General features: G+C 44.7%; 2 protein-coding genes across 2 annotated transcripts in view; both read right to left on the bottom strand.

Annotated features, from left to right (window-relative positions):
- Nucleotides 1-8,813, bottom strand: part of TREX2 (three prime repair exonuclease 2) — a 30,112-nt gene extending 21,299 nt beyond the window's left edge. Inside the window, exon 1 of the mRNA XM_056540770.1 lies at nucleotides 8,676-8,813. The gene's annotated coding sequence lies outside the window, so the exon portion shown is untranslated. The remainder of the gene's footprint in view (nucleotides 1-8,675) is intronic.
- HAUS7 (HAUS augmin like complex subunit 7) overlaps nucleotides 8,493-27,129 on the bottom strand; it is a 32,789-nt gene continuing 14,152 nt past the window's right edge. The window contains exons 4-10 of the mRNA XM_056540767.1: nucleotides 22,912-22,973; nucleotides 20,763-20,872; nucleotides 18,929-19,084; nucleotides 18,494-18,584; nucleotides 16,195-16,404; nucleotides 13,916-14,027; nucleotides 8,493-8,816 (exon numbers count right to left, since the gene is read on the bottom strand). Coding sequence (XP_056396742.1) covers nucleotides 8,755-8,816; nucleotides 13,916-14,027; nucleotides 16,195-16,404; nucleotides 18,494-18,584; nucleotides 18,929-19,084; nucleotides 20,763-20,872; nucleotides 22,912-22,973 — 803 coding nt within the window. The 3' untranslated portion in view covers nucleotides 8,493-8,754. The remainder of the gene's footprint in view (nucleotides 8,817-13,915; nucleotides 14,028-16,194; nucleotides 16,405-18,493; nucleotides 18,585-18,928; nucleotides 19,085-20,762; nucleotides 20,873-22,911; nucleotides 22,974-27,129) is intronic.

Below are 27,129 nucleotides of genomic sequence, written 5' to 3'. Positions count from 1 at the left end.
ATAATGGGAATGGTTGGTGGTATCAACTTCTTGTTTGTGGCACATTAGTATATGTGAGTGGAGAAACTTTTCAAGATGGGTGGTGACCATGGTGGCCATTTTGAACTCAGCCATTTTGAATCCAACTTTTATTTTTTCAATATGAAGAGGGTCAAGTGACACATCAAACTTATTGGGAATTTCGCAAGAAAAGCAATGATGTGCTTGGTTTTAACGTAACTTTATTCTTTCATGAGTTATTTACAAGTTTCTGACCACTTATAAAATGTGACCAAAAAACAAAAAGGGGATAAATCCCAGGGGAAGTGCTCTTAAAATATAACTTAATAGTTCATGTAAAATACACCATAAACTAAATATGTGACCCATTAAAACGTAATTAAACTATATAGGTACCAAAGAAGTGCAACCCAACGCGTTTCCACTGTATATGACAGTTACCTCAGGGGAATAGCATTGGTACAATATCTATGGCCCAATCGTGGGCTGAAAGCAATTACCAGAAAAAAAGGTGCAGGCCAGAATCTGACTACTCACGTTTAGTTGTCCGGGAAGCAGAGCATCGAGCGCTACCCACAATAGTGGGGAGCCACGCTGCTGGCTACTGGCGCTCTGCTCAAACTTGGCGGAGTCCAGCCTAATATCCGGAACATCACGTGCACGTGACCTGCATCATATGACGTAAGCCTCACCCTCCTGGATCGCGGTCCCCAAGACAGGCTCTAGGTGTTGACCCTAACACCTAGGCGGGGTGGCCGCCCTAAGAAGGGCGGTCCCGCTCTGGAACCTCCTAGTATTCCCTATCCTATACTATCTAGGTAGTGATACTAAACTTAGGACACCGACTACGGGTCCTCTCTCTACCGAACCAGTCACTACCCAAGGGTAGGGGGAGCCACCACCAATCTAGTGCACTAAAGGAAGCAGAAATAGTTTTGTTGTTCATTAAGTCCTGTTGGTGCCACTGAATTTAGTTTAAAAATCCAACAGCACTCCTTTTGTAAAAGAATCCGGTCAATGTCACCTCCCCCAAGGTAGGGGTTTAACCCATTCAACGGCCATAAAGCTCAGTCCCTCAGGGTTCCCTCCATGTGTAGCATGCATATGTATAGAGAGACGTCTCCCTCTTGTTTCTAATGTCTCCCAAATGTTCCAGAATTCTACGCTTGAAGGGTCGTGTGGTTTTCCCTACTTACTTCAAGATACACGGACATGTGGCTACATAGATAATGTTGTTTGTGTCACAGTTCATAAAACTTCCTAATTTGACATCTGTGCCCGAGTAGGAGTCTCTAAAAATTGAACCTTTCTGAATAAACGGGCAGGCTTTACATTTGCCACATTTGTGGCACCCCTTGGGTTTCATTTGCCTGCCTAGCCAAGTTTCTCTTGTTCGGTTATCAGGGGCTAGATGGCTCTGGGTCTTGTCCCCCAGAACATCGGCGTCTATCTTGACAAAGGGAGGGAATTTGTAATCTCCCTTCCGTCCTACACGAGAGATTCGATGGATCTCCTTAGCAGGATAGAGGGAGTTATCCTTGATAAAGACACACTACTCACAAGTATTGATGTAGAGGCCCTCTATTCATCCATCCCCCACGAGATGGGGCTGAGGGAAGTCTAATTTTTTCTTTCCTCTAGAGGTAACCATTTGCAAGCACATAACAACCTTATACTGCGTCTGCTGGAATTCGTCCTCACACGCAACTTTTTCCTTTTTGAGGGCCAGATTTACCACCAGCTTAGGGGCACGGCCATGGGGAGCCCCTGTGCCCCCACATACGCCAACATGCTCCTAGGCAGGTGGGAGGCCAGCCTAGTCTTTGTGGACGAGAGGGAAAAGTTTGGAGATCTTGCCCTTCTATGGGCAAGATTTATTGATGACATCTTGATACTATGGCAGGGCTCGGAGGACGAATTCCGAGCATTTGTAAAGTCTCTTAATATGAACTCTATTGGTCTCTATTTTACATTCGAGATCAGTAGTACAAGACTGGCTTTTTTGGATCTGAAAATTGTAAAGGATGAGGAGGGCGCACTGCGAACCACTGTACATCGCAAACAGACAGCAACGAACAGCCTCCTGAGGTGGGAGAGCTGGCACCCGGCCCCCCTTAAGAGGGGGATACCAAGGGGCCAGTATCTCCGCCTCAGGAGGAACTGCTCACGGACAGAGGACTTCCTGACACAAGCTAATGACCTGAGAACTAGATTTAGGAATCGAGGTTACCCGGATTACATTTTGAGGAGGGCCTTTCAAACAGGCCCGACGGACCCCAAGGGAAGATTTGTTGGTTCCTCGTATTAAGGAGCAGACAAATAGTCCCATATGATCTGGCCGCTAATCCCATCAGATCTATACTAGAAAAGCACTGGGGAATCCTACAAATGGATCAGGACATAAGTGAGGTTATAGGGGGAACACCCACAAATTACACATAGGAGAGGCAAAAGCCTGGGGGACATTTTGACCCAGAGCCATCTAGCCCCTGATAACCGAACAAGAGAAACCTGGCTAGGCAGGCAAATGAAACCCAAGGGGTGTCACAAATATGGCAAATGTAAAGCCTGCCCGTTTATTCAGAAAGGTTCAATTTTTAGAGACTCCAACTCGGGCACAGATATCAAATTAGGAAGTTTTATGAACTGTGACACAAACAACATTATCTATGTAGCCACATGTCCGTGTATCTTGAAGTAAGTAGGGAAAACCACACGACCCTTCAAGCGTAGAATTCTGGAACATTTGGGAGATGTCTCTCTCTATACATATGCATGCTACACATGGAGGGAGCCCTGAGGGACTGAGCTTTATGGCCATTGAATGGGTTAAACCCCTACCTCGGGGAGGTGACATTGACCGGGTTCTTTTACAAAAGGAGTGCTGTTGGATTTTTAAACTAAATTCAGTGGCACCAAACGGACTTAATGAACAACAAAACTTTTCCTGCTTCCTTTAGTGCACTAGATTGGTGGTGTCTACCCCTACCCTTGGGTAGTGACTGGTTCGGTAGAGAGAGGACCCGTAGTCAGTGTCCTAAGTTTAGTATCACTACCTAGATAGTATAGGGAATACTAGGAGGTTCCAGAGCGGGACCGCCCTTCTTAGGGCGGCCACCCCGCCTAGGTGTTAGGGTCAACAACTAGGGCCTGTCTTAGGGACCTAGAACAGGATCACTAGGCCCCTGAATCTACTCCTTCCTGACCCCTGCTAGCATCCCCATAATGGGTGGGGCAGCCACCTCTAATCTATACCCCTTTATTTATCCACTTGCTGATATCCAACTTTGTTATCATATGCATATGCTCAATAATTCCCAAATCTTTGCGACAGCAGTGACTCTGTGTGCCTTACCTCATCCCAGATCCCTATGTTTAGAACTGATCTCCGCAATACTTTTGAACCTCTCCCTTTTCATCCCCTGTCTCTAAAGAGCATACTATACCAACAGTATTTGCACACCAGCCTAAATTACTTCCCCTTTTCTTCAAATATGCCCGTCACCATGCCTATTTAATAAATAACCATATATCTGTCATTCCGGAACCCGGTCTGATATCATCTGATCAGTTCGGATCACATGACCCCCCCGGGCGCGGCTACGTCCCTGGGATGTACACGCCATGGATGCGCACCGCGATCCAGGAGGATGAGGCTCGCGTCGTATGACGCGGGTCACGTGCGCGCGATGTTCCAGATATTAGGCCGGACACCGCCAAGTTTGAGCAGAGCGCCAGTAGCCAGCAGCGTGGCTCCCCACCATTGTGGGTAGCGCTCGATGCTCTGCTTTCAGGACAACTAAACGTGAGTAGCCAGATTCTGGCCTGCACCTGTTTTTTTTTTTTTTGGTATTCAAGAATGGGACAGTACCCCGATGGGGAATTTTTTCCTCTGCTTTACTTACAGGTTTCCCAGGTGACGGCAGGTAGACATTGTGATGGGTGAAATGTGATCAACCACACATACCGGCTGAACATGAAGTAACTGTCTGTCTCTGCTGTCTTTAATCCTAGGTCACTGTGGAATACCAACCAGTCCGGTATAGGTTTAAACACTTTGTCAAACTCTATTGTCAGCATATGACTGAGTGACAAATTGCTGTGAATTACTGTAATTTGGTTCAGTACATTGTTATGAACTGCACACCATACTGTAGGTAGCATGTTTGCCCATATGGAAACCAGGGCCGTGAACAAGGGCTGTTCTGAACAGTGGCAAATATTGCATACAAATAATACAGACTCTGGTAATTGCTTTCAGCCCACGATTGGGCCATAGATATTGTACCAATGCTATTCCCCTGGGGAAACTGTCATATACAGTGGAAACACGTTGGGTTGCACTTCTTTGGTACCTATATAGTTTAATTACGTTTTAATGGGTCACATATTTAGTTTATGGTGTATTTTACATGAACTATTAAAAGTTATATTTTAAGAGCACTTCCCCTGGGATTTATCCCCTTTTTGTTTTGGTCTCTATTGCTGGGAAGAGGATCATTGAATGCACACCTACTGTGGGGTGGATACAATACCACAGACCTCTATTTTGATTTAACTGTGTTTGATTTAAATGTGTTCAATGTGCTGCCCATTGTGTTGGATTGTCAATGCAACCCTCTTCTTCCACTCTTCACACACTGATGCAACACCGCAGGAGAAATGTTAGCACAGGCTTCCAGTATCCGTATACACTGCTATATACTACTATATACACCGCAGGAGAAATGCTAGCACAGGCTTCCAGTATCCGTATACACTGCTATATACTACTATATACACCGCAGGAGAAATGCTAGCACAGGCTTCCAGTATCTGTAGTTTCAGGTGCTGCAGAATGGGCAAAACAAAAATTGGAACAGGACCCTCAGTTTACGCAGAAGATTTTGTTCAGTGATGAGGAAACTTTTATGTGAATGGTGAAGTTAACAAACAACACCACCGCTATTGGTCTGACACTAACCCACATTGGATAGATCCCTCCAAGACTGTTGGAACACAAAAATTGATGGCATGGTGTGGTATATGGGGTACAAAGATAGTGGGGCCATTCTTCATCAATGGAAACCTCAAGGCCACTGGATATGTGACATTGCTACATGATGATGCGTTTCCCTCTTTATGCACCAGGGGTGTGGAAATTTTTAAAAAAAACTACTTGTCCAAGGGACTAAAGCCGAACACAATCTACTTGTCCCTCAAGAAAATCCACTTGTCCTGGTTGATGAAATAATTTCAACCAAAATAGTACGATCCCCCCCCACTAGACCACCAGGGATGGATATAAGATCCTTTAGACACTGCTGACAGCGGTGATCTAATGGTTTAATAGGTGATCGCAGTATGTCAGGATATTAGCGGAGGGAGAGCTGTAGATCCTTTTACACCCGAGGCAACCCCAGATAAGTCTAGATGTAACTTTTTGATCGCCTTATAAAAAATTTCTCATATGAAGTGACCAAAAATGAACAATTCTGGACTATTTTTTACATTTACACCGTTCACCGTACGGTTTAATTAACATTATATTTTAATAGTCTGGACATTTCCACATGCAGCGATACCACTTATGTTTATTTTTGTACATTATTTTTATTTAAAGAAAATTGGAAACTTTTATTAGGAAAGGGGCTTATTCACATATATACGCACTTTTTACAATATTTTAATCACTAGTTTTCAGTCTCAATAGGGACTTATGTGTTACTGGGGGGGGTTCTGCTTCTCCAGTTTATATGGTGCATTTTGTGTCAGAAAATGCTGGAAGTTGCATTTAGTTACTAGATAACAACACCACCCAGCATGCCCTGATACAGCCTATGGTTGTGTGGGTGTTGCAGCATGTTGCACTGTATAGTAGGACAGTTAAGGTTATTGTGTAACATGCTGGGAGTTGTAGTTTTGATTCGTGTCAGCTGCAGAGCCATAGGATGTGTCAAGGAATACTGGGAATTACAGTTAGTAACTACAACACCCAGCATGCCCTGATGTAGCCTATGGCTCTGCAGCTGACCCGAACCAAAACTACAACTCCCAGCATGTTGCACTTTATTGTTCTACAGTTTAGGTTATGGTCCAACATGCTGGGAGTTGTAGTTTTGGTTCGGGTGTGTTTGCGTGCATCCGTGGGGCTCTTGGTTGGCGGGTGAGTATGAAGGGGGGGATTCTGGGGGTGAAATTTAGTGCGGGTGCCACTAAAAATAAATAAAATTAGATGGCACAACTGCCCTAATGCCCGTCTGCTCCTATACAAAACATTCATGCATACACATATCATACATGCACCAACCACTGCCCCCATATCATACATACACACACACACACCCCCGCCACTCCCCCCCCCCACATCATACATTACATACACACATACACTCACACCATACATATACACCATACAAACACCTGCCGCTGCCCACCCCACATCATACATCACATACATACACATCACACTTAGACATTATACACACATCACACATACACTCACACCATACATATGCACACATCATACATCACATACACACACACACACACATCACACTTAGACATTATACACACATCATACATTACATACACATCACACAGACATCATACACACATCATACATTACATACACATACACATCACACATAGACATCATACACACATCATACATTACATACACACACACACACACACACAGACATCATACACACATCATACATTACATACACTCACACCCTACATATACAACCACCCTTCCTGCCGCCGCCTGTATTCTCGGTCTCCTCACCTGAGCCGCCATGAGTGGACATCAGAGCTGTAGTCCCGGCCGGTGTGAGGTGAGATTTCCGTCCTCTCTCCCCTCCCCCCTGCTCTGTGTTTTCCCCGTGCAAACTAGCAACCGCCCCGTGGTGGATTAGGTCCTGTCTAGACAGAGCAGGGGGAGGGGGAGGGGGGAGCTGTGTGCGGGGGATGGAGCTGTGCACGGAGCTGTGCTCGTCCTTTCTCTCCCCCTGCTGTGTCTTCTGAGCTCCGTCCATCCTCCGGGAGGGGAGATAAGGGGGGGCTCTGCAGTCAGCTGGAGGCCGCAGCCCCCTCCATACACTCTGAGCGCCGGTGTGAGGTGGAGACTTCCATCGGCTCCTGCGCCTCACACCGACATTAAAGAAAAATAAGGGGGACGTCGGTCTGTCCCTGCCCGATACAGGGCTAAATCTATAAACAATTCACCTGCCCGGCGCCCAAAACTACTTGTCCCGGGCGTCGGGCTATAGGATTTCCACATCCCTGCGCACTGAAGCTGGCACGTTCCCTGAGTTTTTCCAGCAAGATGGTGCGCCACCACATTATGGGTGTCAGGTCCGAGCATTCCTAGATAAACAGTTACCTGGAAAGTGGATTGGTCGTCGTGGGCCAGTTGAATGGCCCCCAAGGCCTCCAGATCTGACCCCCTTAGACTTTTATCTTTGGGATCATCTGAAGGCAATTGTCTATGCTGTGAAGATACGAGATGTGCAGCACCTGAAACTACGGATACTGGAAGCCTGTGCTAGCATTTCTCCTGCGGTGTATATAGTAGTATATAGCAGTGTATACGGATACTGGAAGCCTGTGCTAGCATTTCTCCTGCGGTGTTGCTATCAGTGTGTGAAGAGTGGAAGAAGAGGGTTGCATTGACAATCCAACACAATGGGCAGCACATTGAACACATTTTATAAGTGGTCAGAAACTTGTAAATAACTCATGAAAGATACTCCTAAAGTTACGTTAAAACCAAGCACATCATTGTTTTTCTTGTGAAATTCCCAATACGTTTGATGTGTCACATGACCCTCTTCCTATTGAAAAAACTAAAGTTGGATTCAAAATGGCCACCATGGTCACCACCCATCTTGAAACGTTTCCCCCCTCACATATACTAATGTGCTACAAACAGGAAGTTAATATCAACAACCATTCCCATTTTATTAAGGTGCATCCAGATAAATGGCCCACCCTGTATATTGTATATTACATACACACACACACACATATATATATATACATATACATTATATATATACATATATACACATATACACATATATATATATATATATATATATATATATATATACACACACACACACACACACATTTTAGACCAGTGTTTCCCAACCAGGATGCCTCCAGCTGTTGCAAAAATAACAAATCCCAGAACGCCCGGACAGCCAAAAGGCTGTCCGGGCATGCTGGAAGTTGTAGTTTTGCAACAACTGGAGGCACCATGGTTGGGAAATACTGTATTAGACATTCACTTGGGAATTAGAAGTGGGTTATCTGTGAGGATTTCCCCGTCGATGTTGGTAAAATACATTTGCTCTGGATATTTCTGTGGTGATTCTCACTCATGTATTTTACCCTATGTATAGTTAGATACCAACACGACCCAAACAAGAGCTTGGATTATTACATTATGTTGCAAACATCTTATACATTTGGAATTTGCAGGAAGTAGATACTTTAACTCCATGCACAAGAGAAGTTTTTATGTAAACTATAACCAGACTGAACTGATATGACGGCGCATTCAAATGTACAATATAGCAGTGCTTAAAGGGTTCATAAGTCATAGTCATTCTTCATGATACCAAACCTGCATCAGTTCATAATTGTGTCCTCTACGGATGTAGGTAAAAAGTTACAATAGCAGGCACCTTGTCAAATAAATTTTCGGAGGTGAAGCCACTTCAAGCCTTAAATCATGACACGAAAGGTCACCCGTCACTTGTTTCTTTAGTCTTGGAGTGAAGTCTGTAACAACTCATAGTTTTGCTTCAGTTCCTCGATTTTCTCATCTAGATAGGAAAAAATTTTTTTTAAAAAAATAAACGAAAATTGAGGAAAACAACTTTAGGAATTAGGCCACTAAAATTACATTAGCACCAACACCAATCAGCAGTTTGAAGGTGGCCATAGTGCTTGTGCAGCCTCTTCAGTTACCAGCACTTGTACCTGCATTGCTGTACTATTAGCAGCGATGGTGCAAGGTTCTGCAGTGTTGTCCTATTCAACGTAATGAAGCAACACCACTCCTTTTAGTACGGCCCTTTAAACAGCGCAGGGTGTGAAGACCTCCTCCCAACTAGTATTTATGGCCTATACTGAGGACTCCAGATGCGGTTGTTTTACTTATATATACTCTATGGCGCTACCATAATGTAGCAGCCTTAGGGCGCTGGCGGAGCAGAAAAATCTGAATTCCCAACTACTGGTAGGGGATTCAGATCAGAGGTGCACACATCATCACTCAGTGGCCACAGGCGATGAAGTCATCTCATCACGTGCGGCTTGCTGAAGAAGTGCAGAGGAAAGGGAGTTAAATGTTTATTATTATCATTTTTTGTGAGGTGACCTTTCTAGCTACTGGGGGCTTCCCTATCCTTCCAACTAGTGGTGATAAGGATGGACCGAGAAGAGGCTTTCAAATGTGATTGTCTGTGCTGCTATATATTTTGCTAACTGTCGACATAAGAAAATATACACCCTGCAGGGATGTTGGTATACACTCTCTTAGCAGGAAACTCCGCTGTTTCACAAAGAGCTCCGTTTAATTTAGGAAGTAAATTTTCTTTTTACATTCGAAAAAAAGAGGAGGGTTAGTTATGACATCACAATTAGCATGTTACTTTTTGATTGGTTGCTTGATTATTGTGTCCGTATATTAGCATATCTAGTGTCCATTAATTTCTTGGCAGAAGTTCTCTGTTCGTCAGATATTTAGTCTTTCTACTCCCGCATGAAGTCATCTCAAGGTCTCAATCCGGAGTCACGAGCAGATAGCATTCTGATGTATATGGTTAAGGGCTAGGGAACAAATATATTTTTCCAGCACCAATGGCATGTTAGTATTAGTATATTGATCAGTCATTAGAAACATAAGGGTCATCCTCCTTATCAATGGCAGCTCCCCTATCCTTCCAACTACAGGGGGCTCCCCTATCATTCCAACTACAGGGGGCTCCCCTATCCTTCCAACTACAGGGGGCTCCCCTATCCTTCCAACTACAGGGGGCTCCCCTATCCTTAACCCCTTAAGGACAAGGCCATTTTACACCTTAGGACCGGAGCGTTTTTTGAACATCTGACCACTGTCACTTTAAACATTAATAACTCTGGAATGCTTTTACCTATCATTCTGATTCCGAGATTGTTTTTTCGTGACATATTCTACTTTATGTTATTGGTAAAATTTTGTCGATACTTGCATCGTTTCTTAGTGAAAAATTCCAAAATTTGATGAAAAAAAATAGAAAATTTAGAATTTTTCTAACTTTGAAGCTCTCTGCTTGTAAGGAAAATGGATATTCCAAATAAAAATTTTTTTATTCACAAATACAATATGTCTACTTTATGTTTGCATCATAAAATTGACGTGATTTTACTTTTGGAAGACACCAGAGGGCTTCAAAGTTCAGCAGCAATTTTCCAATTTTTCAAACTCACTATTTTTCAGGGACCAGTTCAGGTTTGAAGTGGATTTGAAAGGTCTTCATATTAGAAATACCCCACAAATGACCCCATTATAAAAACTGCACCCCCCAAAGTATTCAAAATGACATTCAGTCAGCGTTTTAACCCTTTAGGTGTTTCACAGGAATAGCAGCAAAGTGAAGGAGAAAATTCACCATCTTCATTTTTTACACTCGCATGTTCTTGTAGACCCAATTTTTTTATTTTTACAAGGGGTAGAAGGAGATAATTTATACTTATATTTGTAGCCCAATTTCTCTCGAGTAAGCACATACCTCATATGTCCATGAAAAGTGTTCGGCGGGCTCAGTAGAGGGCTCAGAAGCAAAGGAGCGACAAGGGGATTTTGGAGAGTACGTTTTTCTGAAATGTTTTTTTGGGGGGCATGTTGCATTTAGGAAGCCCCTATGGTACCAGAACAGCAAAAAATCCCCACATGGCATACCATTTTAGAAACTAGACCCCTTGGGGAACGTAACAAGGGGTAAAGTGAACCTTAATACCCCACAGGTGTTTCACGACTTTTGCATATGTAAAAAAAAATATATATTTTTTTCACTAAAATGTGTGTTTCCCCCCAAATTTCAAATTTTTGCAAGGTTTAATAGCAGAAAATACCCCCCAAAATTTGTAACCCCGTCTCTTCTGAGTATGAAGGTACCCCATAAGTGGACCTGAAGTGCACTACGGGCGAACTACAATGCTCAGAAGAGAAGGAGTCATATTGGCTTTTGGAGAGCAAATTTTGGTCGGGGGGCATGTTGCATTTAGGAAGCCCCTATGGTGCCAGGACAGCAAAATAACCCCCACATGGCATACCATTTTGGAAACTAGACCCCAAGGGGTACAGTGAGCATTTACCCCCCACTGGTGTCTGTCAGAACTTTGAAACAGTGGGCTGTACAAAATGTTTAATTTGCACAGCCCACTGTTCCAAAGATCTGTCAGACACCAGTGGGGTGTAAATTCTCACTGCACCCCTCATTACATTCCGTGAGGGGTGCAGTTTCCAAAATGGGGTCACATTTTTTTTTTTTGCGTTTGTCAAAACCGCTGTAACAATCAGCCACCCCTGTGCAAATCACCTCAAATGTACATGGTACACTCTACCTTCTGGGCCTTGTTGTGCGCCCCCAGAGCACTTTGCGCCCACTTATGGGGTATCTCCGTAGTCGGGAGAAGTTGCATTACAAATTTTGGGGGGCTTTTTTCCCTTTTACCTCTTGTCACACACACACATATTTATTTTTTTACACCAACATGCTGTTGTAGACCCCAACTTCACCTTTTCATAAGGGGTTAAAGGAGAAAAAGCCCCCCAAAATTTGTAACACAATTTCTCCCAAGGACGGCGATACTCCATATGTGACCCTAAACTGTTGCCTTGAAATCCGACAGGGCTCCAAAGTGAGAGAGCCATGCGCATTTGAGGCCTGAATTAGGGGTATTCTACGCCAGTGATTCCCAAACAGGGTGCCTCCAGCTGTTGCAAAACTCCCAGCATGCTTGGACAGTCAACGGATGTCCGGCAATACTGGGAGTTGTTGTTTTGCAACAGCTGGAGGCTCCATTTTGGAAACAGTGGCGTACCAGACGTTTTTCATTTTTATTGGGAGGGGGGCTGTGTAGGGGTATGTGTATATGTAGTGTTTTTTACTTTTTATTTTATTTTGTGTTAGTGTAGTGTAGTGTTTTTAGGGTACAGTCACACGGGTGGGGGGATTACAGCGAGTTTCCCGCTGCGAGTTTGAGTTGCCGCGCAAAATTTGCTGCATCGCAAACTTGCAGCCTGATACTCACTGTAAGCCCCCTGCCCATGTGAATGTACCCTGTACATTCACAGGGGGGGACCTCCAGCTGTTGCAAAACTACAACTCCCAGCATGCACAGTTTATCAGTGCATGCTGGTAGTTATAGTTTTGCAACAGCTGGAGGCACACGGGTTGGGAAACCCTGAGTTAGAAAACAGACAATGTTTCCCAACCAGTGTGCCTCCAGTTGTTGCAAAACCACAACTCCCAGCATTCTCAGGCATGCTGGGAGTAGTAGTTCGGCAACAGTTTTAGAGCCAGATGTTGCCGAACTACAACTCCCAGCATGCTTGGAGTTGTAGTTTTGCAACATCTGGAGGACTACAGTTTGCAGACCACTAATACAGTGGTTCCCAATCTGTGCCCTTCCAGATGTTGCAAAACTACAACTCCCAGTATGCCAAAACTGTCCAGGCATGCTGGGAGTTGTAGTTCTGCAACATCTGAAGGGCCAGATGTTACAGAACTACAACTCCCAGCATGCCTGGACAGTAAGGGCATGCTGATGTGTAGCTTTGCAACATCTGGAAGGGCACAGTGGTCTCCAAACTGTGGACCTCCAGATGTTGCAAAACTGCAACTCCCAGCATCCCCAGACGCCAAGGGCTGTCTGGGCATGCTGGGAGTTGTAGTTTACAGGGTCCCATTACAGCAATGCATGTCGCTTTATGGCGACATGCATTGCTGTAAAGGGCCTGACCGCGGCTGAAGATCTACTCACCTGTCGCCGCTTCCGCCGTCTTCATCGCAGGGATCCGGGTCTTCAGGGACGAGGTAAGTACCGGGGCCGGTCCCCAGCACTCCCCCGTCCCCCGCCGCGTCCTCCGGTCTTCCTCCTGTCCTCTCCGGACTTCAAGGGGTCGGGTAGGGCGGGAGGAAGTAACCGCCCCCCCCCTGCGATTGGTCGGTTAGTTAACCGACGGATCGCAGGGGATCGGAGGAGGTGGCAGGCTTGCCCCCTCGCTCCTAGTCTTCAGCATGGTCCTGGCTGTGTGTGACAGCCGGGATCATGCGAAATTACCGGGGCGGTCGGGTCCCAGAGACCTGATCAGCCCGGTATCGCCGCAGATCGCAAGGGCGATTTCCCTACATGGCCCCCCTCGGCGTTTGCCCTGGATGCCTGCTAAAGGATTTCAGCAGGTATCCGCTTCCGATCTCTGCCCGGCGCGCGGCAGAGATCGGAAATACAACAGGACGTTCTCTAACGTCCTTGGGCATTAAAGCCCAGGTAGCGGGGACGTTAGAGAACGTCCTATGTCCTTAAGAGGTTCCAACTATAGGGGGCTCCCCTAGCCATCCAACTACTGGGGTTTCCCTAACCACGGGGGGCTTCCCTACCTATCTAAATACTAGGGGCCTAACTACTGGGGGCTTCTCTACCTACGTAAATGCTAATACTAAAACCACACCCCTCGTCTGGGTAGACAAAAATCCTTGCACCAATCCTGGTTGTTAGGATTTTATTTTCTGGATGTGCAGGAAACAGACTGATCAAAAAGTGAAATAAAGTGCACTGTGACATGCAGCATTGATTCACACATGTCCTTGGCATTTCAGCGAGATCAAATATATTTCATACAGGCATGTGTTCTGTACAGACAATTGTTACTTACACAATGTGGCCATGCTGCCTCCTCCCCAGCACTCTTTTTCTTGCTGCCTTTTCTTCACCACTCCTTCTATTGTACTGGAAGTTTCTATAAACTGGGCAATCCCTTCTAGCTCCTGGGTAGTAAAAGGTATAACAAAAAGTGTGGATGACCATACAGATAGCTTAAAAGGCAGTGTTTTCCAAAAAGCATGCCTCCAGCTGTTGCAAAACTACAACCCACAGCATGCGGACAGCCTTTGGCTGTCCGGGCATGCTCAGAGTTGTAGTTTTGCAACAGCTGTAGGCACACTGTTTGGAAAATGCTGGCTTAAAAGGGGTAATCTAGTCAAAATAATCTTTTCTTACTTCTGCAATCTCTGACTATGAAAGATTTCCAGAATCTTTTTTGAATGCTAAGGCTGCGTTTGTGTTATTGTTTCACTGGTTTCCATAGTATTGTGTTTTTTATATAGGGTAGTAGTCTGCACTATCGTGTCCATAATTTTATTTTTTTTAAGTATATGTTGCAATGTGTGCATGTTGCAAAGTATGCCAATGGGAAAACAGATTTGTTTAGTCTTCAGCATCCTTTTCAAATGTACACATTAAACGGGAAACACTTTTGGTCAATATTTGGTCGCTATTCGTAGCCAAAACCAGGCATGGAACAGGCACAAAGAAATGATAATGGAAAGAGTTGCACCTTTTTATGTGTTTTGGACACACTCATGATTTCAGCTAAAAACACTGACTAAAATATTAAATGTAAATCCAGCCTTGAACGACTTAAGTAATGTTTTTGTTACTTGAAATTTTACCTCATTTAAGTACTCCAGGATTGGAAAACTTATCCCCTATCCTAAGGTTAGGGGATACGTTTAAGATCGCGGAGGCTCAGACCGCTGGGACCCCCGCAATCTCCCGCATGGCACCCCGGCAGTTCGCGGGAAGGGGACGTGTCGATCACCGCACAAATGGGCGGCTGACACGCCCTCCTCAATTTAACTCTATGGGAGAGCTGGAGTGCTGCTTCGGCAATCTCTGGCTCTGCCAGGGCACTGTATTGAGGGGGTGTGACGGGCACCGCTTTGTGCGGTAGTCGACACGTGCTTATTCCCATCGGTCAGACCTCCCACGATCTAAAACTTATCCCCTAGGATAGGGGATACATTTTCCAATACTGGACTACTCCTTTAAATGCTGTTTTAGATTTACTGTGGTAAAAAAAAAAAAATCTTAGCCATTAAGACATAGGTAGTGGGGACTTAAAGGGGTACTCCAGTGAAATTTTTTTTTTATTTTTTTTTAAACAACTGGCGCCAAAAAGATTTGTATATTACTTCTATAAAAAAAAATCCTAATCCTTCCAGTGTTAAAGGAGTTTCTCAGATTGTATTGATCCTCGCTGGTTGGCTCTGGTTAGGCCTCTGAATTTGAGTGACTGCTGCTGTCCAAATTAGAGATAAATAGCTGGCAAGTGCCAGCAAGAGGAGTTGACACCAGACACCGGGTTGGTATAGACTCCTCACTCAGCTGCGGTTGGAGCGCACAATGGCAAGATAGCCCTTTATTTTTGGGGGAGACTACAGTTTATATGGTTATCAAAGAGGAGGTTGTTTCTCACATTAAAAATCATCGTGTTGTACTTTGGTTGTTTAACTATATCTATATATGACAAACTTTTATTTAACCATATGCAGTTATAGGATTCAGGTGCTTCCTGTTTATGCCAAGGATTCTTTCTGTGTCCGTCCTTTTCCATCATCTGACTACTTCTCCATATTCTTCAGTTGGATGTTACTTCTCCTTTTGGCACACTGCAAATCTTTGTCTTTCTTCTTGGGTGCTTTCCCCATGAGCAGATTCAGCCTTGGTTACAAGCAGTAGCTAGCTGATATATCTGATAAGGGTAATGTTTTTCTGCAGCAATTTATTAGCAATAATATATATTATGGATTAATATATTGATCAACAATCGTCATAATCATCCTTAACGCCAGTACTTTCCATTGTCCATTTTAGGAACTGTCCAGAGCAGCATGTGTTTGCTATAGGGATTTTCTCCTACTTTGGACAGTTCCTGACATGAACAGAGATGTCAGCATAGAACACTGTGGTCAAACAGAAAAGAAATCAAAAAAGAAAATAATTTCCTCTGTGGTATTCAGCAGCAAAGTAGTACTGGAAGGATTAAGATTTTTTAGTAATTTACAAATCTGTTTAACTTTCTTGCACCAGTTGATTTAAAAAAAAATAATAATAATAATTCCACCGGAGTACCCCTTTAAGCAGTGGATGTACCTTGCAGAATGTAGTCAGCAATTGGTGAACTGACTTGAAGAGGGGGCCTGATGTGTTCATCTGAGGAGCTGTGTATCTGCAATGTTCCTGCAATTCATTCTCATACACTTGAGTGAAAGCTGCAATGAGCTGGTGGAAGTCGGTCAGAGCCAATCTCAGCTTCTGAATAACAGTGTCTTCACCCGCGACAGGGCTGCAGAGGAACGTGCACTGCATGGACATAAGACAGCAACATATTTAATGATTTACATCTGATCTCATACAAACAACACTGGTTTTCTTAAAGGGAATCTGTCATCAGAGTTATGGTGACAATGATCCTCAATAAGACGCTATATTCGTTTTTATAGTTTCTGTCATTCTGCTTACATCCCTGTCTATCAGTTATATAGTCTTATTTCCTGCTGTTCCACCTCCTTACCACCTGTCAGTGATTGGGTCAATACAGTGCATAGACAGTACATTCCAAATCACTGACTGGCAGGCCTGTGCGGTACTTCATGAATGTTGCGGATTACTAAGTACATGCTTGCTCAGTAGTCTGAGGTGAAAACAGGGATTTTAGCAGAATTACAACAAATATATTTTAACAATAATACTAAAACGAATGAAGCATCTTAGTTAGGGCTGCAGGGTAGTCCAGGACAATCAGAAGGCAGAGTGCATAAGCCAGGGAAGTAAACAGAGAAAATAGGGAGGATGAGCGCAACATCACTGGACAGAAAGCATAAAATAGGTGAATATAGTGTATTTTGTTTATCCCAGACAACTCTTAACCCCTTTAGGATGAAGAGCGTACAGGTACACTCCTTGCGTCCTGGTACTTAAGGACCGAGGGCATACCTGTACACTCTGGTCCCGTTGCCGGGGCTTGAAGTGTGCTCACTAGCCAGTGGGTCCCAACTGCTATCAGCAGCCAGGACCCACGTTTATTGCCAGGCATCACCGATCGGGCCGAAGCCCAGCATTAACCCTTTTGACGCCGCGATCGAAGTTGATTGCAGAATCTAAATTGCGGGGGTTAAAGGTGCCAGTTAGCTCAGTGTATGCAGTCATAAGATTGCAAGTTATAGCCCCGTATGGTGAAAAAAAAAAAAAAAAAAGTTAAAAAGGAAATCTGCAGCAGAAACAACTTATCCCCTATCCACAGGATAGAGAGATAAATGTTTGATCACGGGGGGTCCGAACGCTGGGACCCCCCCCCCCCCCGATCTCCTGTACAGGGACCCGGCCCTGCCGCGGCTCTCCCGTACAGGAGGAGTGTCAGCCGCAGAATGGCGCAGCAGGCGACAAGCCTCCTCCATGTACTTCTATGGGAGAGGTGGGGATGCAGCGTTCGTGTCTCCCCGCCTCTCCCATAGACCTGTATGGGAAGGGGGCATACCATCGACCTCAGTGAGGTCTACGATACGCGAATTAGCTGGCGCATAGCGTGACAATGCCGGGGCCCCGTTCCGGAGATTTCGGGGGGTCCCAGCTGTCGGACTGTCCCCTATCCTGTGTGTCACATGATGTTGAAAAAAATATTGATAATTGGTATTAGCGAGTACTTAAAAAGTATCGGTACTCGTACTCTGTCTTAAAAAAATGGTATCGGGACATCCCTAGTACTGATAAAAACTACAGATCATGGCGCAAAAAATTAGCCCTCATATAGCCCCATATGCGGAAAAATAAATAAGTTATAGGGGTCAGATGAGGACAATTTTAAGCATACTAATTTTATGCATGTAGTTATAATATTTTTAAAGTAGTAAAATTAAATAAAACCCATATAAATTGATTATCCTTGTAACCGCATGGACCTACAGAAGATAAAGGTATAACTTTTACCGAAAAGTGCACTGCATAGAAACTGTAGCACCCAAAAGTTACAAATGGCATATGTTACTCAGTAATTCTGACCAAGTACATCTAATTTTTATGCCTCCATCACCTATATTTATTATAAAAATCCCTCTTTTCATTAGTTCACAGTATTAGAAATCCTCTCAGGGGGAATTGGTGTGTCTGCTCATGCAGCTTTGTCCATGACTCATGGACAAGCCTGATGCTGCTGCAGGACTGGTTATTATCCAGTAGGTATGGGATGGGATTACCTAGTGTTGGGATTTTCAGGAGCCATTTTCGTTATTAAATATTCACATTCAACCAAGGTCTTTAATTTTCAACAGTAACAACATATAAAAAGTTTTTGGATTTGACCGTGCCCATTTAAATGAAGAGCCAGAGAGCAGATTGAGGAGTCTTCTAGCACATATACAGTACATACAGCATGTACATACATACAGCAGAGTACCTCATGTTTAAGATCTTCAAGGCTCAATGAGATTCTTTGTAACTCTTGGATGTGCTCACTGATCACGTTATCCTTGCTGCACGGAAGTGTCCTGGGTAAACCATATAATGAAATGCATCCTTATAGATTCAAAAGTGTGGACATGTCAATACAATAAGGTTTATCATCTCTGAGATACAAACTCTAAAGTGTAAAACTATGCATGGTAACAGCATTTGCAATGATTGCACAGGAGTAGAAATATTTTTTCTCTCTTCTAGTAATGCACCACTCCTGACTACTGGCTGTGTCTGGTATTGCACCTGAGCCAGAGCTGAGATACCATGCAGACTATGGACAAGACTGGTGTTAATCCCCATACCAGACAGCAGTCTTCTAGTATGGGGCTCATGTGAACCAAGACCAGATGTGGCTACAATATGCTTACAGTATTACCTTTTCTGAAGTTCCTCTGGGACCAAGAGAGTTTTCAGGTCGGCAGGCCAGGGATTGCACTCTGGAGCCAGGGTTGCTTGAAGATGGGGGCTTGAAAATAGTTCCTTTAGAAGCTCCTCATTCTCACGAGCATAGGTAACAAAGTTCTTATCAGCGCTGTGATAGGGAGGAAAGGATAAGGATGGGCTCATACTGTGGTTTTAATTACGTTTACCGTATAAGTTTTATACTCTAGAAAAAGGATTAAAAAAAAATGTATACACTAACAGATGCTAAACATGGATTCTATTTTTATTGCCTTGCACATGGCAACATATACTTTTGCTGTATACAATAGGGCAGTCTACTATTCTTTAGTATACAGCAAAATCAAGTGTAATAAAAAAGAAACTGTGAAACAGAAACAAAGTGTGAAAAAAAAAAGTGGTCATTACATCACTGACAAGATAAAGAACTGCTTGCCAATAAAAGGGAACCTGTCACCACTTTCAAGCTGCCGAAACCATGAGTCATGAGGGTGGTTACCAGTGACTTCTCCCTGTCCCCCAGTCCTGATTGATCAATCTATCCCTATAATCAAACAAGAAGAGATTTATCCATCAAGGCTGGTGGGGAGAAGCTGCCAGGAACTGCCCTGGTGAATCATGGTTCTTGCGGTATTAATAATTATCCTCTATACCAGTGGACTCCAACCTGCGGACCTCCAGATGTTGCAAAACTACAACTCCCAGCATACCCGGACAGCCAACGGCTGTCCGGGCATGCTGGGAGTTGTAGTTTTGCAACATCTGGAGGTCCGCAGGTTGGAGACCACTGCTCTATACAAAGCATATGGGATAAGTAATATGAACCTGGGGACTTTGTTAGGATACACTCATTTTGAGAACAGGGACCCAAGTCTTCCATTGTAATGGAGCAGCCGTTACAATTGTCCATAGGCTGGGTCAGACATTACAATTCAAGCCTATTCACCTTAAAGGGATACGCTGTTGGAAAAATCTTATCCCCTATGCAAAGGATAGGGGATAAGATGTTAGATTATGGGGGTCTTGACGTTGGGGACCCCCGCGACCTCCGGGCCGGCATCCGGAACATGGAAACTTGCAGCTTCCCCGTTCATTACGTCACGCCACACCCCCTCCATTCATGTCTATGGGAGTGGGCGTGACAGCTAGTACAAAGCCGTCAACTCCTCCTCCCATAGATGTGAATGAAGGGGGCGTGACAGCTTGCATCGCCGGTCACCGGGCACGGAGCAGAGTTCACTCTGTGCACCGAATGACAGGGGTGCCTCAGCAGGGATCGCGGGGGTCCCCAACATCTTATCCCCTAGAGTACCCCTTTAAAGGGTTTTTACAATCGCTTATCCTCTAATGACAAAGTTATCCTCTAATCACATTTCAGTGGATAACTAATCAGTGGGGGTTGGACTGTTGCCACCCACCCCCCCACAATCTTGAGAACACGGAGCCCAGTCTCCCCTTAGAAGGGAGTGGCAGGTTCCATATTCGCGCTGTAGTTCCATTCATTCTCTATGGGAGACAGCCGAACACTGTACTCTGCTATTCTCTATAGAGAATAAAGCAGTGAAGCACATGTGCGACCATCCGTTACACTCTAATGGGAGACCAGTGTCCTCATTCTCGAGATTGCAGGGTGCCTTAGCGATCAGCTTGTTATATCTATTGATAAGGGATATCTCGTTTAACCATACATCATTCTATAAATGTGTAAAAGAAGGTTAAGAGGCGCTTACGTGAAACTGAGGTGACTTACTGCACCCTGACACAATGGGGTCTACATCACAGGTATGTATACGAAAATATTCACTTACCTTGGAGTCATGAGCTGCAGCTCAGAGCTGCTGGACACATTGTCACAGGTCTCAATAATATCCAGTAACTGTGTCATAAAGGCCAGCTGCCTGCTTGGGCTAACATTCCCCTGTAAGACATATAGACACCAAAGGAAACTATTAGGAAAACCACAAGTCGGGAAAGAGGTAAAAGCAGCTATGCATTTTATAACATATGCTGGGATCTGATTAAGTACCGTATATACTCGAGTATAAGCCGAGACCCCTAATTTCAACCCAAAATCCCAGGAAAAGTTATTGACTCGAGTATAAGCCTAGGGTGGGAAATACATCATCCCCCCCTGTCATCATCCAGACCAGTCATTAACATCCTCATCATCATCACCGCCTGTCATCATCAAGACCCTCATCATCATCACCTGTCATCATTCCCCTTGTCATCATCCCACCCCCCCCCCTTCATCATCCCCTTGTAATCATCCCCACCCCCCTTCATCATCCCCTTGTCATCATCCCCACCCCCCTTCATCATCCCCTTGTAATCATCCCACACCCCCCCCCCCTTCATCATCCCCTTGTAATCATCCCACAACCCCCCCCCCCCCTTCATCATCCCCTTGTAATCATCCCACAACCCCCCCCCCCCCTTCATCATCCCCTTGTAATCATCCCACAACCCCCCCCCCCCTTCATCATCCCCTTGTAATCATCCCCACCCCCCTTCATCATCCCCTTGTCATCCCCACCCCCCTTCATCATCCCCTTGTAATCATCCCACACCGCCCCCCTTCATCATCCCCTTGTAATCATCCCACAACCCCCCCCCTTCATCATCCCCTTGTCATCATCCCCACCCCCTTCATCATCCTCTTGTCATCATCCCACAACCCCTCTTCATCATCCTCTTGTCATCATCCGCCCTCAGTGGTCTTCAACCTGCGGACCTCCAGAGGTTTCAAAACTACAACTCCCAGCAAGCCCGGGCAGCCATCGTCTGTCCGGGCTTGCTGGGAGTTGTAGTTTTGAAACCTCCGGAGGTCCGCAGGTTGAAGACCACTGCGGCCTTCGACATCATCCAGCCCCCTCTCACCCCCTTTAGTTCTGTACAGTACTCGCCTCCGCTCGGAGCTGGTCCGGTGCTGCAGGGCTGTCCGGTGAGTAGGTCGTCCGGTGGGATAGTGGTTCCGGGCTGCTATCTTCACTGGGGGCGCCTCTTCTCCGCGCTTCGGGCCCAGAATAGAGGCGTTGCCTTGACGATGACGCAGAAGTACGTTGGCAATGAACGTACCTCTGCGTCGTTGTCAAGGCAACGTGACTATTCTGGGGCCGGGCCCGAAGCGCTTAGAAGAGGCCTCCCCGGTGAAGATAGCAGCCCGGAACCACTATCCCACCGGACGACCTCCTCACCGGACAGTCCTGCAGCACCGGACCAGCGCCGAGCGGAGGAGAGTACTGTACAGAACTAAAGGGGGTGAGAGGGGGCTGGATGATGTCGAAGGCCGCAGTGGTCTTCAACCTGCGGACCTCCGGAGGTTTCAAAACTACAACTCCCAGCAAGCCCGGACAGCCGATGGCTGCCCGGGCTTGCTGGGAGTTGTAGTTTTGAAACCTCTGGAGGTCCGCAGGTTGAAGACCACTGCGGGTGGAGAGTTCACTCGAGTATAAGCCGAGGGGGGTGTTTTCAGCACGAAAAATCGTGCTGAAAAACTCGGCTTATACTCGAGTATATACGGTATTAGCTCCTTTCTAGATTTTCCCCATTTATTATTATAGTAAATTTTCATGCAATGTTATGAAAAATATCAATGTGTCTGAATTTCAGCAATCCTGAGTCTTTGGCAGTAACTTTTGCTGCTTTAGGTGTGCAACCAGTGAAGGGGGCAATTATTTTTTCACGAGTGCTTGATAATAGTGATAGTTATAGTCAAGGTGTTTCCTTTGTCTAATAGTAGGGTATGAGAAAATAGATTAAATTGACAAACGACAACAACAACAACAACAAAATAAGAGGAGAATTATGAAGGGGAGGAGTATAAACCAATGTTCCCCAACCTGTGGCTTTCCAGCTGACGCGCAGCTACAACTCCCATTGTGCACACTAGTTTATATTATGAGATCCACTGGTTTATGATATGAAATTCGAGGGGGCGAAATTAAAATAACAAACCTTTATGAGGTCCACGTCGTCTGGATTACACAACATAAGATCAAAGCCAAGTTTTGCCATCTCTGTGAAATATATAAATAAAAAGGCATAAATATAATTACGGAAGATACCCAACTCAAATATTTCATGGTTACTCTTTTTAATGGTTTTATACCACCACCAGCTGCCCTGTTAAAATAAAAGTTTATTGTTGTTGGTGATTTTAACCCAACAGTGAAAACCACTGAAGAACCTGTGAAAAGGACCTACAACTCATGAATAGTATCAAACAAACACTGTGATTCACTCTGGTCAGTGTTTCGGAATAGTTTCTGTGGTACATGATGTATAGCTTAAGTAGTACAGTTTTAAGTAACTTTGCATAATCACAGTCTATTGTACTTATTGTAGCTCCACTGAGTATATTCTGAAAAGGCTAAGCTCATTTATCTTGTTACATGTTCAGAAATGGCAGCAGGATTTGCTGCAGAAGATCCCTGTGGGGGCATACCTGTGCTTTCGCAAGATGGCTTGATAAGAAAATTGTCTAGTGCAGGAGATAGGGTGGGAATCCCAGGAGCTTAGACTGTCTGAAGAGTAAGGCCTGGTTCTGACAAAATCCGGCAGGAGATTCAGACTGAATCAGTCAGTGCTGGGACGGCGCAGACATTGCCATTCCCATAATCGGCAATGTCCGCACGGCAATGTCCGCAGAGCGGAAATCTGCCAGAACAATGAACAAGTTCAATGTTCTGGTGGAATTTTAAGAGCAGATTTTCCACCGTAAAAACTCCTCAGTGTGCACTGTGCAGGGGAATCCCACTGCCAGCAATGGGACTCTGCTGCACTGGAATTTCCAAGCGTTAATTTCAAATGGAATTACATTTGGAAAATTCATAGTGTGGACCCGGCCTAAAAGGCCCCCATCACTGGGTCAGGGGAACCCTTATCTGATTGATCGGAGTCCCACCCATCCCTGGGATTTCCACCTGTCAAATGCTTACTGCATATCTTGTGGATATAGTCCAATAAAAGAAGTTTGCCACGTAATATTCAATTTATTTGTGTTAGCCATTAAAAAGTATCATAACTGAAGAGAAATAGAAACACTTTTTTTTTTTCAAACTGGGTAACATGGCATCAAATCCTTGTACCCAGTGCACACAGCAAGGTCCATAAAGGCATAGCTGGGCAAGTCTGGTGTAGAAGAACATGGCTGGCAGAAGGTCCTGACCATAACCCCATCCAACAATTTTAGGATAAACTAAAACAGAGACAGTGAGTCCTGTCCTCCAACATCTGGATCTGACCTCCCAAATGCTCTTCTGCTGGAGAGGCTTCCCTTTATAGGAAGTGGTGCAGTGTCTGTCACTGCTGTGAGAGTTGCCCAGAAATAAAGATGGAGGATCAAGAGGAGATGAAGTTATGTGCTCAGATGTTTACATGAATAAATGACAAGAACTTTATAACCTCACCTTTGGAAAAGAAGAATTAAAAAAAGTTTTTCCTCCAGACACTGTGAAAAAAACACTTTTCTCCATCTTATCTCTGGATTATTTCTGGTATTTTCATTTTAGGTAGAGACGCGGCTAATTTTTAACTGCAACCCAGCAGACATGTAAAGACGTCTCAGTCTTATCACAGTTCATACAGTTCACTTCAGTTAGTACTTACCTCGCGGTCAACAAGTTTCTTAGATGGCAAAATATTCACATGGGAAAATAATTTCTGGTAACAAATAGAGGAGGCCTACACTGAAGTGGGTTTTAACTCCTTAAAGGACAACTGCAGCGGAATTACACTTATCCCCTATCTACAGGATAGGGGATAAGTGTTTGATCGCGGGGGGTCTGACCGCTGGGACCCCACCTCGATCTTCCTAACGGGGCGCCGGCATTAGCACCCATGGTGACGTAGCGTCGACCTAGAGGTAGACGGTGACGCCCCGTCTCCTCCCCGTCCCCATACAGTTCTATGGGGGATGCGGGGAGGCACAAATGCTGCCTCCCCGCCTCTCCCATAGAGATGTATGGAGGAGGCGTGTCGGCCGCAACGTCATGCTGCGGCTGGCACGCCCCCTGCACGGGAGAGCCGCGGCCCCGTACAGGAGATCGCCGGGTACCCCAGCGTTCGGACCCCCCGTTATCAAACACTTATCCCCTATCCTCAAGATAGGGGATAAGTGTTTGTACCGCTGTTGACACTCCTTTAACGAGACAAAGGACGTATATTTACATTCTGCGCCGGCTCCCATGTTAGAACGCGGGGTCACGCGTCATATCGGGTTGGTCCCGGCGGCCATCAACGGCTGGGATCCGTGGCTAATACCGGAAACCCCCAATCGAGGTGATGCCCGGTATTAACCCTCCAGACGTGGCAATCAAAGTTGATCCGAAGTGAAAGTGAAACCTTCCCGGCAGCTTGGCGTCCTGAACAGCTTGCAGGACACCAGGAGGATCCCTACCTGCCTCCTCGCTGTCTGATCGCCTGCTCCGTGCCCGAGATCCAGGCAGGAGCAGTCGAGCAGCGATAACACTGATCAACGCCATGCTACTGAATGGCAGCGATCAGTGTGTGCAATGTTCGAGTCCCCTATGGGGGCTATAACATTGCAAAAAAAAAATATATAAAGTGAAAATAAAGTGTTAATAAATGTGATTTAACCCCTTCCCTAATAAAAGTCCAAATCACCCCCCTTTTCCCATAAAAAAATAAAAATAAATAAAAATAAACATATGTGGTATCGCTGCGTGCGTAAATGTCCGAACTATAAAAATATATAATTAATTAAACTGCACGGTCAATGGCGTACATGTAAAAAAATTCCAAAGTCAAAAATAGCGTATTTTTGGTCACTTTATACCATTAAAAATTAAATAAATAAAAAGTCTACTCAAAACAAAAATGGTACCAATAAAAACTTCAGATCACGGCGCAAAAAAGGAGCCCTCGTACATGCCCATATGCGGCAAAATAAAAATGGAATAAGGGTCAGAACTGACATTTTTAAACGTATACATTTATGAGCATGTAGTTATGTTTATTTTCCAGAAGTGATACAAAAATCAAACCTATATAAGTAGGGTATCATTTTAACTGTATGGACCTACAGAATAAGGAGAAGGTGTCATTTTTACCGAAAAATGCACTGCGTAGAAACGGAAGCCCCCAAAAGTTCCAAAATGGCGCCTTTTTCCTTCAATTTTGTCGCACAATAATTTTTTTTTTTTGTTTCGCCGTAGATTTTTGGGGCAAATGACTGATGTCATTGCAAAGTAGAATTGGTGGAGCAAAAAATAAGCCATCATATGGATTTTTAGGTGGAAAATTGAAGGGGTTATGATTTTTAAAAGGTAAGGAGGAAAACTGAAAAACGCCGAGTCCTTAAGGGGTTATGCAATGTATTCTTAAAAAGATAATATGATTCTGGGATGGGCGAAAAAAAAGTAATAAAACCTACGCTTACCTAGACCCATTTCACGCAGCTTCTGTTCGGCTCTGTCCAGTCCACCAATCTCTCTCCTTTCTGCTTCCAAGACGAGATGCGGCACCACTGCGGCCAATGATTAGCTGAGCAGCCAGGTTCTGTACCCGGCGCTCATCTCGGAACCAAGAAGACATCAGATCAGGGGAGCGGACAAAGCTGAATGGGAGCTTCTGGGGACTAGGGCTAGGCGAACAGCAAAATTTTTTTTTTTTTTAAAGAAAACACCTTAATAGCCCTTTAATAATCAAATTATGCACCATGCTCTGGTTTTGTAATTTAAACCTCTAGGCTAACTTCAAATTAGCAGTTTTTTTTTTTTTTTCCTTTGCATCGAACAAACCTTGAATGGGTCAGATCACAAAAGGACACCCCTGGGTCCCGACGGATTCTATTGACTTTAATGAGGTTCCATCAGGTGTCCGTCGTATCGCAGGAGATGAGCAGAGAAAGAATTAATGCTTGCAGTATTTTTTTTCTCTGTTCAAGTCCCATAGTTTTAACGTAGTAAAGCTACTCTGAACAGAACACAATGCTGATGTGAACTCTGCCTTAGAGGTTTTGCTTTAAATAGGTGAAGCATGAGAGCTCTATTGGCCAGAAGCCATAGAAGGCCGCACATTTATCCTGCATCCACCACCTTGACATGTAATGCCACAGTTCCTAGTCATCTATAAAAATTGCAGCACCTAGAGAAGCTAGGTCTATCAGTCATCTGTATGGTGTTTTTATGTCCTAGTAAGACAGATGTTGTC

Source organism: Hyla sarda, chromosome 9, assembly GCF_029499605.1.
Source record: "Hyla sarda isolate aHylSar1 chromosome 9, aHylSar1.hap1, whole genome shotgun sequence".
NCBI classification, from domain to species: domain Eukaryota; kingdom Metazoa; phylum Chordata; class Amphibia; order Anura; family Hylidae; genus Hyla; species Hyla sarda.
The sequence above is the reverse complement of the archived record's forward strand: the minus strand, read 5'-3'. Positions and strand labels throughout refer to the sequence as shown.